Source organism: Rhamphochromis longiceps, linkage group LG2, assembly GCF_057381845.1.
Source record: "Rhamphochromis longiceps isolate RC_006_pf linkage group LG2, R_longiceps_female_GT1.1, whole genome shotgun sequence".
In the NCBI taxonomy this organism is placed as follows: Eukaryota; Metazoa; Chordata; class Actinopteri; order Cichliformes; family Cichlidae; genus Rhamphochromis; species Rhamphochromis longiceps.
The window spans coordinates 6,349,897-6,363,282 of NC_140558.1; the positions used below are offsets into that span (position 1 = coordinate 6,349,897).

Sequence of the window (13,386 nt, forward strand, 5' to 3'; positions counted from 1 at the left end):
CGAGGTTTTCATAAATTCCCCCCAAATGCACGCTTTTTTGGCTCCATCCGTTCCATCCTTCAGTGTTAGTGAATGAAGAGGTTGGCCAAAGGATCGTATGTACTGGTGATTTATGATTTAATGAGAGAGAGCGATATCCCCCTTTTTTAATGCTTAAAATTGTGTTTGTCCATTTAAGTTTCCTTACTGTTTTGAAACCATTTTCATGTATGACTGTTGATGGCCATGCTTGTTGATACCTCTGTCCTAGTAACACATTTCAGCAATAATGCTTGCAATGACCATGCAGAAGCCTTTACATGATCATTTGCATCTTGTTTGCATTGTGTTATTCATGGAGATCATTTTCAGTTCTCATCTACATTCTCGTGTTTTGAACATTTATACACATTTAAGCTTATAGATGTATTATTACTTTAAAGTGTCTAACATGTTGCTTTCTTTTTTGTGTATGGATCCTTGTGTGCATGAATGTGATAATGGTTGTGTTGGCCTGCGTCTGCGTGTACATGTGACTTTGTGTGTTTGTGTAGATGACCTTTGGGGATGCCATGAGGAATAAAGCAAGACTTTCCGTCACAGGGAGTACTGGGGAGAATGGTCGGGTGATGACTCCAGAGTTTCCTAAAGCTGTCCACGCCGTCCCTTATGTGAGACCTGACATGGGACTGAACGTCAGCCTGACAGATCTGTCCTGATCAATGCGAAACTTCTGAGTGCCTTACAATGGTTTCAATAGAGCGTTTTATTTTTTTCTTTGTTTTTCTTTTTTGTCCTCGCCTCCTTACTTTTGTTTCGGCTCTTTTATTTTTGTCTGTGTGGTGAAAAAAGGAAAGATAAGAGATGGAGACTTCATTTTGCCAATCACAAAGACTTGTATTGTTGCTCTCTGTCTCTATTTCTCACCTAATAAAACGCCTACCTTTGTGGCTGGAATTCCATCTCAGAATCTTAAAGGGTGGCTTTTTTTTTTCTAAACTGATGACACCATGCTTTCCTGTCTATCTGTTTGGACTGGACTGAGATGGAAAAGAGGGCTTGATTGATGGCAATGACTGCTTCTAGGAGTCAGAGATTTAGTCATCTCAACTGTGTTTATGTGTGTCTGAAAAGTGAGGGGGTGTGTTCATCAGGGGAAGATGTCGTCAAAAACACACCGTTTCTGTAGCCACCGCCGCAAAACAGGATTTTCAAGCACACTTGATTTCATCTGCATTAAGATGTGAAATCGTCCTTTTTTTCTAAGAAAATCTATTAAAAACGTTTATTGAAAAAAATATTTTTATGTATTTTCACAAAATAGCTTTTAAATAAACTTGCTTACATACTGGTTGGATAAAAACATCTTCATGTGTGAGTATACAGAAAGAAAAAATACTAAACAGCTTCTAGTTCGATATTTTTAAAGCCAAATACATTGCATTATGGGGGTGAGATGTTAAAATCATGTAATTAATTCCTATTCTGAACTTTCCTGTATATTTTATTCTTTAACATTTGGTGTTGATATGAAATATATGTCAATGCTTGGCATTTGGAATCAATCCTTCTATGTTTTTCTTGTTAGACTTGGTGCAGCAATTCTGCTTTATTACTTTTGTCTCTTTGTTTGCTTCAGTGCTTTTGCTGTTTGTATTTTTTCTGATGAGGACCGGGGTTGTTGTTCTTTCAAGAGGAGATTAATATGTTTACACGCGATGAATAAACAAAACAAAAAAAATAGTATGGTATGGTATTATTCCATCACATTTTAAAGTGACATCAAAAAGAAGCATCTACATTCACATGGTTTACGTGATGGTTAAAATGCCAAATAAGTAAGAGTGCCAAATTCTAGTGCCAGTAGATAAATATAGTCTTAATATACTCAATCACTGTCATCTCAGTGAATGTAAATGATTCTGATACATTCTGTAACTTTTGTAACTAGATGTACAGTTGGTGGCAATGACTAATACAATAGCCTTTCTGCTTTGTTTTCAAGTCTCCATGTATTTTGCATTAATCGGACAATGGAGTAGCACAAGTTGCATGTTGTTGCCGCAAATACTTCATACGTTTATTTCATTACTGCCAAACATACATTTTCATTTCAATGTTGAAGTTGTGAGGTTAAATGTTTGAAATTGGAAATACAATGTAAGACATATATACAATATATACATATAAACATATATTTTATATAAAAGTTCAAATATGACAAATTGTATCCCTTATCATAAGTACTTGATTTCCTTTTGCAGTACTCAATGCTACATTTAATTGTTTTAAAGATACAATATTACTTTTTAGTTGTCCAGACTCACCATAAGTTAGATACACAGGTTATGCAGATGAGCACATCTATTTATAAGATTTTTTTCCCCCCACTTTCAAATAGATCTATAACAAACCCCCTCCTGCACACAGCAGGGAGATGAACTATACTATTATTATTACCACTGTTTTTGTTATCAAGTATAGAAGCATACGGTATACCATAGTCGCTAATCAGTTTCATTGCATATTCAGGCTATTTCACAGACATTTTGTATATGGAATGTGTGCTAACTTGTTTATTTTTTGGGACTCTTTCTAAATAAAAAGTGGCTGATCTATTGTTATCTTTTACTGTGTCATTTATTTGGAATCTCTTGCTTTGTATTTATGCTATTGAAATATTCATGTAGAGTTATTTAAGTTTTCATAAACATAACTTGTTGACACTGCTTACCTATGACTGATTTGTTTGCTTATATATAACACACATAAAGGGGAAATAAGTGACAGGTGTCACTTATTTCCCCTTTATGTGACCTGGCTGGGCTGTGATTTATATCACCCAAGGCACTGCACAACCATTTGTGCTTTCATTGTTTTTTCTGTTTAGGGAGATATATATATCACGTTACTAAACTTAGTTTGCCAGAGCTGAGGGCACATCACAGAAACTGTGCTAAAAAAAAAAGACAACAACAAAACTTACAGAGGATATGAAGGCAAATACGTGTTTTTTTTTTTGTCTGTTTGTTCTTTACTTTTAAGTACAACAACCTTTACAGTTGAAATGTATTGGTTAAATCTAGTGTTGTTGTGTGCTACAATTCTTGAAGTATAATACATCAAACAGTTTTGAGCTTAAATTGCTTAGTGCTGAAGTGCCTTTAGGTCACCTTACTTCTTCTGAGTGTTAATGAATTTCACACGTCTCCGTTAAGATGGCTGACTTCCTTCTGCTCCCTAAGATAATCCTCCTTTTCTCACATTCATGCCATGTGTGCCTTTCTATCATGCCTTATAGTTAATTACATCATATTAAAATCATGTTTAGCTGCAAGTAGAATCCGTAGACAGACACCCAGGAGCCACAGTTATTGCAACTATATACAGTTTATAGATAATGAATGTAAGCTCGACTAATAAAGTGAATGCACTTTCATCATCAGGCAGAACAATTTTGCCTTTATTTGTGCTTTTTATCCCTTAGCCGTGAATGGCTCATGGGGTATCGTCGTCACCGCCCGCAGGCGCCGTGGACACTGAAGTGTATGAATCTTTCTTTTACACATAAAAAGGTTCCTGTAAATGTGACATGTACTGCAGACCAGAGCGCACTGAATCAATAAGAATCTCACCCTGCACACGCACATACTCAGATGTGAGAAACTTGTCAATAGAAATCAACGAGATACATTTACTGGCCATGTGAGTCAGGCTGTCTGGGCAGAACAACATGATTTATTTTTATATTCCAATCTACTTTTACTAATTACATTTTACATTACTATGTAATTCTCCTTCAAAAGTAGCTTTTGCAAATACTCAGTAAAATGACTGTTTGAGGCTGTGAAGTGGTACTTTTATTAACTGTACATTTGGCAATTTAAAAGGAAATAAACATACACCGTTAATTTTCAAAGGCTTCTGATTCCACTAAGTCTTCCCACTTTATGTCATGCAAGGTGTTTGGTTATCTTTTTGTTCTACTAAGCTCATGGTTCCAACAACTTTGATTGTGTTCTTGCTTCTGAAAATCTGTGAAGTATTTCCCGCTCCATCTTTTCCACCTTTTGTCAAATGCAGGCAGAGACCTGCTTCATGTGTACATTTGTATATGCTACATCATTTTCCTTTTATGTCATTCTTGTCATTCTGGGTGTATCTTGACACACTCCCAGAATTTCAAGCAATGATCCATTTTCATGAGTGTTTGTATTAGGCTCATGGGATTGCTCATTGCTTTGGGCAAAATCACACTGCTCCATGCACCTCTCTGTCGCCACTCTACTCACATATGCTGATTTAAACACTTGGGCATAGCAAAGAGGTTGCTCACCATCTGCTACTTAGTTGGATCAGATGGCTTTGCTACTGGACGCATCTGGTCAGCCCAAACATTTTGTGAGGGTTTTGCCTGGTGGATGACTCAGTGGAATGAATTTAGCTTTCTAGTCCAAAAGCCATTTTAGTGTTTTTGTTGACATAAAGACAGGTGACAAATTCAAGAAAACCCCAGAGAGGAAACCTGGACCTCTCCAGTGAAGGGGAACCGGTGGCTCTGTCATGCCATCAGGGGCATTTTGGCAGGATAATTTTTGCTCACTTGACCCTTTAAAGACAAGGGTTACTGCAAATCAAGTTATTTTGAGTGATCCCATTTATGTTATGTTGAAACATTTCTATCCTGGTGGGCATGAGCTCTTCCAGAATAGCAATGTCCCCATTGCTACAAGTGGTCGACAATTTATATTTAAAACATTTATTTGTACAAGGGGGAGAAGCCTCCACAGTTAAAATGCTTAAATTATACTATTGCATGAAAGAAGTATGTAAAATGTTAAAAATTTAAAAAATCAAAGAAGATAAAGTGTTACGGTTGTGCTAAGTATAAACTACTACTAATACTAATTTCTTTAATAATAAAAGGATTTTTTTAAACATGTAGTTATATTCCCACAAAATGCATTTTTCCTAAAAAAAAATGTAGGAACTTCCTGATAAACATAAGAATTTGTATTTTTTAAGTTTGATATATATTTTGATATTTTGCGTTTGCAGCAAAAAGTGTAGATAATTCCCCCTTTCTCAGCACAATCTTGCTGTTTGCTTTCAACAAAAACAGATTTGTTTAACCTTAATTAGTCATCCTTGGAGCCTCCTTTTTTAGTTTTACTTTCCTTAACAGGGTTAGGGTTATTGAAGGTTATGAATGTCCCATGGCAACACTACCAACTTTGCGAGCATAGCTCCACTCTGAGGTTTTCTGCTATTCATTGCTTTTTGTTATACCAATATTTTTGCCACTATTTTGTTTTTCCTTTATGTAGAAATGACTTACTGAAGTGACACTCTGCAGAAGCATTGTTATCATTTTACAAGGCAGTTGCACCACCTTTGTGTAATCAAGCTTGCTTATGGGCCATTAGTTCAGCCGATAACATCACACAGGAATGGTTGACCAAAATGAATCTTCATCCATGTGAGCTATCAGCATGTGATGTGCCAGCTTTGTCTCACTTCTTTCCTTTATATTGCTAGTTATCAGTGGTTGTTATGATATGTTTCTCCTTGGACTGAAGGTAATGATGACAGAAGGTACACAGGGAATGGCCTGAATCTGCCACCTCATATAGGAGACATCAATAGCACAGACAGGACAATGTTTCATCTTCAGGTCTATTAGCTAAGGCCTGACTGCCTGCCCTGGCCTCATTAAAATCCAGCCATGATTCAGAAATGCTCACACAGCAACACTGGTGCAGATTTAAGGTGCATGAGCTTTCTTAACATGACATGATTTTATGTATATTTCAAAATAATATCGACTTGTTTACCCACTTGAACCATTATGGAAGATATTGTGGAAATGACAAATCTTGAAAGTTATTGAAAGCATAAGTTGGCAGTGCCCAGGCCTTTTATACGGCAATTGTAATACACAATCAACTCAGTTGACATCAGAATGATTCAGATAGGCATGGACAGGAACTTGCACTTGCAATCCTGAACAACAAAGCAATGTTTACTCCAGAGAGGTATTGCAAAATCAAATGCTAAGCAAGTGCCTTTTAATTGAATGGTTTGATTTTATTGTTTCATTTCTTTAAACTATTTTTTTTCCATTCAATTTAATCTCAGAAACCACTACAGTAGTTGTGATCTTACTGTCTGTCTCTGTCCAGGGTGTACCCTACCTCTCACCCTATGGTAGCGGGGATAGACACCAGCCCCCCACGACCCTGATTAAGCATAAACAGAAGAGAATGGATGGATAACTTCCAAGTTAAATAGGTCTGCAGTGCATTTCATTAAAAAGTAAGAGCGATTTTATTATATTAAAAGTTCACAACTGACAGCAGGACCTCAACGCAAAAAAGTCACTACACTTTTGTTATATTTGGCAAGATAAGGACTCTGTATACTGGGTTCAGTTTTAAAAGATGCACTGAAAATCAACAAGTAATTGTTGGTGCACTGAAGTGGGGCTCGAGTAAATGGTCTTTCTGCAACTGCAGTGCATGAAGAAAGTATTTACAGCAATTTACTTGTTCCACATTTTGTCATTTGTCAGCCTTATTCCAAGATGGATCAAATTCATTTTTTATTGCAAAATTTGACTTTGTTGAAGTCTTTTTGAGTATGATGTTACAAACTTGGTATAACTATTTTTGGGTAGTGGTGGGCAATCTCAGTCCACGAGGGCCGGTGTCCCTGCAGGTTTTAGATCTCACCTTGGGTCAACACACCTGAATCACATGATTAGTTTGTTACCAGGCCTCTGGAGAACTTCAGGACATGTTGAGGAGCTAATTTAGCCATTTAAATCAGCTGTGTTGGTTCGAGGACACATCTAAAACCTGCAGGGACACCGGCCCTCGTGGACTTGCTACGTTCACACTGCAGGTCTTAATACTCAATTCCGATTTTTTGATCAAATCCGATTTTTTTGTCTGCTCGTTCACACTACAAATAAAATGCGACAGCAAACGCGCTCTAGTGTGAACGCTCAAAGCGGCCCGCATGCGCAAAAGAAGATGTCACACACAACGCGCTCTGTTTAGACCCAGAGCAACAGTATTGTTTGACTGATGGCCCTTAATATAAAGACTTCGGACTTCACGTTTCCCAATTTTTGCTTTAAGTTATTTTGTTATTTACATAATAATGTAAATAACCTAATAATGATCCTTATTGCTGTTTAAGAGAGGAGCGGTGCTTCAAAGGATAGCTGCAGATTTCTGTCAGAATCTGCAGATTATACAGTACAAATAAAATGTTTACGTTGTCTTCCCAACAGTTTCACTTACATCTACACTGGATGGCCAGGAAGCGTTCGCGATGTCTTCTCGGGCGCTTCTCTGGCGCTGATAATTGGCTTCAGTCTTGTGTCGGTGATGTAAAAGATGGATTTAATGCGACTTGACCGTTCAAACAGCAGTCGCTTTCTAATACATCGGATATGTATCGGATTCAGTACCACATACGAAAGTGACCCAGATCGGATTTGAAAATATCGGATTTGCGCCGTTCACACTGTCATAGCATGATCGGATATGGGTCGCATAGGGTCAAAAAAATCGGATTTGATGCGCTTTCGCCTACGTTCACACTGCAGGTCTTAATGCTCAATTCCGATTTTTTGATCAAATCCGATTTTTTTGTCTGCGTGTTCACACTACAAATAAAATGCAACAGCAAACGCGCTCTAGTGTGAACGCTCAAAGCGGCCCGCATGCGCAAAAGAAGACTTCACACACAACGCGCTCTGTTTAGACCCAGAGCAAACAGTATTGTTTGATAGATGGCCCTTAATATAAAGAGTTCGGACTTTACATTTCCCAATTTTTGCTTTAAGTTATTTTGTCATTTACATAATAATGTAAATAACCTAATAATGATCCTTATTGCTGTTTTAGAGAGGAGCGGTGCTTCAAAGTATAGTTGCAGATTTCTGTCAGAATCTGCAGATTATACAGTACAAATAAAATGTTCACGTTTCTCCAACATTGTCTTCCCAACAGTTTCACTGATATCTACACGGGATGGCCAGAGAAGCGTTCGCGATGTCTTCTCTGGCGCTGATAATTGGCGTCTGTCTTGTGTCAGTGACGTAAAAGACGGATTTAATGCGACCTGACCGTTCAAACAGCAGTCGCTTTCTAAAACATCGGATATGTATCGGATTCAGTACCACATACGAAAGTGACCCAGATCGGATTTGAAAATATCGGATTTGTGCCATTCACACTGTCATACCATGATCGGATATGGGTCGCATAGGGTCAAAAAAATCGGATTTGATGCGCTTTCGCTTGCAGTGTGAACGTAGCCTAAGATTGCCCACCCCTGTGCTACACAGTGATCGTGATTACCATCCACGGGAGTGCGCGCAGCTGCTTAAAGCTGTAGGGTCCAGATTACTTACGTAGGCAGCTACTTCCGTGATATAAGATGCGGTAAGCTGAACACAGCTTCAACCGTCTGTTTGTTGAAAAATAGTAACGGACCGCATTTTCTTGTTAGTAACTGTAACGATAGGAATAGTAATTAGTTAGATTACTCGTTACTGAAAAAAAGTGCATGGAGGAAGGCTGACGCTTTTTTATACTGATTTGGTTCCCAGAGGATAATCTTCTCACATAATAAAATGTAGTCATGTTTAGTTACTCTTAAAGTTAAACTGAGATAATGTCACCAGTTGGGGCGCACCCCTTTAAAACCAATGACATTTCCAATGCAGATGTGACATTTTCGTTTAATTTCTGCTCTCATTGTGCACAATTAACAATAGAATGGTTCATTAGTGTTGGTCCCTTATACCGTTCTTTATTTCTGATGGGGGGGAAAGCTAGCACTTTCAAATGATGTCAAATCATGATGGTGGGTGATGAAAAATCCCAACTGACTGCTAAAGCCACTCACCCCTGTTATACTGAGCAAGAGACAAGCAACATATTTCTGAGGCACCAAGGTTGTGGGTGGTGTTATACTGTATGCTGTAAAACAGTTATCCTCTGGCTGGGTTGTCATGGCAACAGTATTAGCTGGGTTTCTCATGTCCCAGTACAGCATGTCATCCCTGTAGCTGCACATTAACGCACTGAGGTGGGGGTGGGATGGAATGGGGGTTGCTCCATCATCCATACCTCCATTTTACGTTACTCCTAAGAATAAAACAAACAGCTATTGTATTTTATCAATACACGATCTTATGTGCTTCAGGTTGAAGTGACAGGGAGGGGGTGTTTCGAAATGAAACAAGGGCTTCAGTTTTGACCAAGGCTGAGTACATTTCCATGGTAACAGACCGTGGCAAGCTGTTGTTCTGTTGTCTTTGCTTTAAGCACATCGAAGGTGTACACGCAGCTTTGAGGTGGCATTTCTTCTGCAAATGTCAGAGATGCAACTTCGCATCTCAACTGCTGCACACAAAGCAGCTGTGTATATTAGCAGTGACATTCAAAATAAAGCAAAATGACGAATTGGCTTTGATCACATTTGTTGAATTTATGAGCTGCCTCTGTGGTGTGACAGTTTAAGTATAATATATATGGTCCAATAAATCAGGTATCTGTGTGCCTGAAGCCTGTCCTTAATTTTGGTTTACCAAGACTAGAAATGATTTGGCCACATTTAAATGTCACTAACAAAGGACAAAAAAAGAACAAAAAAAGGAAGAAAACACTGAGCCTCTCACTTTATTTGTGGAAATATTCTTTTCCTCACCTTTAGTTATGAGCATTGTTCATGCGCTCTCACACGTCAGAGCAGGCAGAGCAATAACCTAATGGTCAATCGCATAACATTGCGTGATATATGATGACGTATAGAGGACAGCCATTCTAAGATACTGCTCAGGAACACTTAAGAAAATGGACCATACATAAAGCTTAGAAATTAAGCTTAGAAAAAGTGTCACGGTCCCTGATTTTTGTCCTTATTTCCTGGTTTGAATGACTTTGAGTTGCTATTTTGGTTCCTGTTATTCCAGTGTTATATATTTTGGATATCTGCTTTAACTTCTTCATTATTCTAGTTTTCATTCTGATATTGTGTCTTACTGTTTTATTTTATGGTTCCAGAGTTTCATGTTTTGATTAGAGATGGACCGATCCGATATTACATATCGGTATCGGTCCGATAGGCTACTGACCTAAATTACTGGATCGGATATCGGAGAGAAATAAAAAATGTAATTCGATCCATTAAATATCACGAAAGCACCTCACAAAACTTGCAACATGCTGTAACTCGCCTCATAACCTTAGCACTTCAGAGCAGTATGCATCACATGATAGAGCGGCTGTGGCCTGCAAGACCTGTGGTGGTCTGGTTGAGCATTTGGAGCTTTGCTACCAACCATCCCCGACAAAGTTATCCCCGAGAGAAGTAAAGCAAGTGTGTAAGTCCATCTCTGAATGTTTGTAAAGCATTCCCACGTTAAGCTTAGCCCACTTTGCACCAGAAAGAGGAAACCAGCGGGTAAACAACAGAAGCACGTTTAAGCTTGATAAGCTGTTGTTAGAATTTATTTAATATTACTTTCTAGACCAGGATCCTTTTCTACGTAGCTGACAGCTGGTAACTGCGCAGGGGCGGATCTAGCGAAGTTTAGCCAGGGGGGCAGGTAGGGCATTAACAGGGAAAAGGGGGCACAAAGACATACTTTTCTTTCTTATTCTCATTTAAAATGTCTAGCTTTTATTAAATAATTATCTGACACCCAAAGTTTTAATTTGATGTAAAATAAATAGAAGTCCATTACTGTATATAGTAACTATTAAGTCTAATATTGTCACGGCCCAGTGGCACGAGGGAACAGGGATGGACACAGGTGCAGAAACCAACCCGGAAGCGAGGTGACAGAGAACAAATGATTTATTTCCGCCCACAGGTAAACAAAGGTAAAAAACAAAGCGACGCCACCACACTAGTGGTGCGTAGGATTCGTCGGTGAATAATGAGGGCGACCTAGACACCTCTAGGAGACGGCTGAACAGCGGGGGCAGCAGGGAGGTAGAAACAGGACTAGGTAGGGACCGGGGGCACTGGAATAAGAGGAGATCACGATCAGAGGGATCCAGCAGACAACCACCAATCCTCCACAGTTGAATTGAATTGCCTTACTTGGTTTCAGATGGAGGGGACAGGTGGAGCGGAAAGCCCGGAAGCGGTCGAGGCGTGGGGAGGCAGGCAGGTGAGCGGTGGGCCGGCAGGCCACGTTGTGTAAGCAGCAGGCGGCCCAGGTCCAGAAGGACGGGAGCGAGGGGAACGAGATCTCCACTCCGGGTGCTATCTCTGAGGACAAGAAAAAACAGGTGAGTCATCACACGGCGTCAAGACAAGGTTTATGATGCTCCACTGAACTAACATGGGGATAGCAGATACTCAGGCGATGAATGGTTGAGAGCGCAGGTCTGATATACCGCTGGCACGATTGCTCACAGGTGGTCAGCCAGGGAGGGGCAACCGGACTCCGCCTAAAGGAGGAGGAGCCGCTGTCTGAGACCTGCAGGTGCCCAACCAGACCATGACAAATATATACCCTAGTAAGCTATAGTACTTTTTCCTTTGGGAAGGCTGTGCAGTCTGCAGTTCTGTTAAAGAAAGATGTTGAATCTATTTAGTATTTCTTGAAAAATAATTTATTTCTGTGCATTTTTATTTTTCACACTGCATCAAATTAAGGTTGATTATGTCGATTAAGCATCATGAGATGGAGCGTGAGGGGTGGTTCCCTATTTTTTATTTTTTTTTGTTGTTGTTGCTGGGAGTTGGAACCCTGTTAGTTAGGTTGCTTAATACTTACGCTAAGTACTCTTTAAAATACCAGAATAGGGAGGATGGTGTAGGTTTAAGTTTATTAGATTGATCAGTATTGCTGAACTATGAAATGTTTTTTTTTTGTTTTTTTTACATACAGGTATAACAGAATAGCTTTAGTGTTGTTGTTTTTTTAAACTTGAGTATGAACTTATACAAAATGCAGCATGATATTAAAAAAACTGTTTTATTGATTAAAAAACACTATATTGGATTCATATCGGTATCGGCAGATATCCAAATTTATGGTATCGGACATAAAAAAAGTGGTATCGTGCCATCTCTAGTTTTAATTGATGTTTTGATTTTCTTGCATGCCTTGTGTAAGTTACTTTTACTGTGTGATTACTCTCACCTGTATCTCATTCCCCTTCCGTTTTCTATTCTCTAATCAGCCCTGTGTGTTTAAATAGTCCCCTCTCCTCTCTTGTCTTTGTCAGATAATTCGTCATCACTTCCTACTGTGTGGTTATGGTCCCCTTTTGCCTCCCTGTGTACCCTCTGTGATCTCTTTGTGATTTTTTATTTAACCCTTTCGACTTTTTTTTGGTTGTTACATCATTTTGCCTCTATTATTCTGTCATATGTTTACAAAATATCACCAACCATTAAAAACCAAAGGGTGTATTAGGAAACAGCAGGTTATGTTAAGCTTAAAGTCAATTTTCTATGTCACAAAAGAAAATGCCCCTCTTTTCACCTGGCTAACTCATTCTGGCGTGGAGCAGGTTATGTTCAGAGTTTTTATTTAGAATTGTCTGGAAGCGCCACATTTCCGCTGATTCTTTTATTTACAGCATGCAATATAGATTCACTGCCAGGGGAATGCATTTTATATGTGCACTGCAGTTTCTTAAGTTGTATTTTATCAACATCACAAATGAAACCCGGCTGTAAAACTTGTGCAAACTGTGCATCGGATTGCTACTGGAATGTGCATAAATTAATTTGGTGATGCAGAAAATGGCTAAAAGTTTTTTTCTTGATTATAATCTGCTGGTAGTTCTCTTTTACACTGCTGCAGTTCCAGCTACTAGAACACAGAACACACACCAACATCTGTTCAATAAATAAAATATTTTTTTCTTTGATCTGCCCATAAACTAAAGTAATTTCTATGACTCCTTTATTAGGCTACGGGGCAGTAACACGTAATGTTTGAGGTTTCAGAGCTCAAATGTGCAGCTGGAAAGCATCATTAGAAATAAACAGCAGCACTCAGGGTGCACTCAGCATTAAAATAATCAACACAAATGAAAATGTCTATTAAATTGGTCTGTGCACTAAATTGCAAGATTTATGAGTTTCTGCTCTTGTCTTGTTTGCAATAGCGCTGCCTTTACTGTTAGATTTCTAATGGTTTTTATCAGACTTATCAGTGTTTTATCATCATTATCATAATCTAATGACTCAGGTAGGCACACTAAAAGGTTTCATTTTGCGCAGAAGAAGAGTCATATGGGCCATGACCCATTTAATTTCTGTCCATTTAGTGCATATGTCTGGCGCCCTTTTATTATAACAGTTTAACTTGAATTAACCAGATATAATCTATGCATATATAATACTCAGTATGGCAGTCAC

The 13,386-nt window shown here is 38.7% G+C and overlaps 1 protein-coding gene and 1 long non-coding RNA gene across 6 annotated transcripts in view; one reads left to right on the forward strand and one right to left on the reverse strand.

Moving 5' to 3' along the window:
- Positions 1–2,586, forward strand: part of gria2b (glutamate receptor, ionotropic, AMPA 2b) — a 61,729-nt gene extending 59,143 nt beyond the window's left edge. For 2 of the 5 annotated variants that reach the window (XM_085415889.1, XM_085415898.1), the window contains exon 16: positions 534–2,586. In XM_085415889.1, the coding sequence (XP_085272015.1) occupies positions 534–698 (165 nt within the window). In that variant the 3' untranslated portion in view covers positions 699–2,586. The other 3 variants (XM_085415926.1, XM_085415907.1, XM_085415917.1) reach the window with 3 other exon arrangements.
- Positions 1–13,386, reverse strand: part of LOC146676873 (uncharacterized) — a 313,285-nt gene that overhangs the window by 213,669 nt on the left and 86,230 nt on the right. The window lies entirely within an intron of this gene.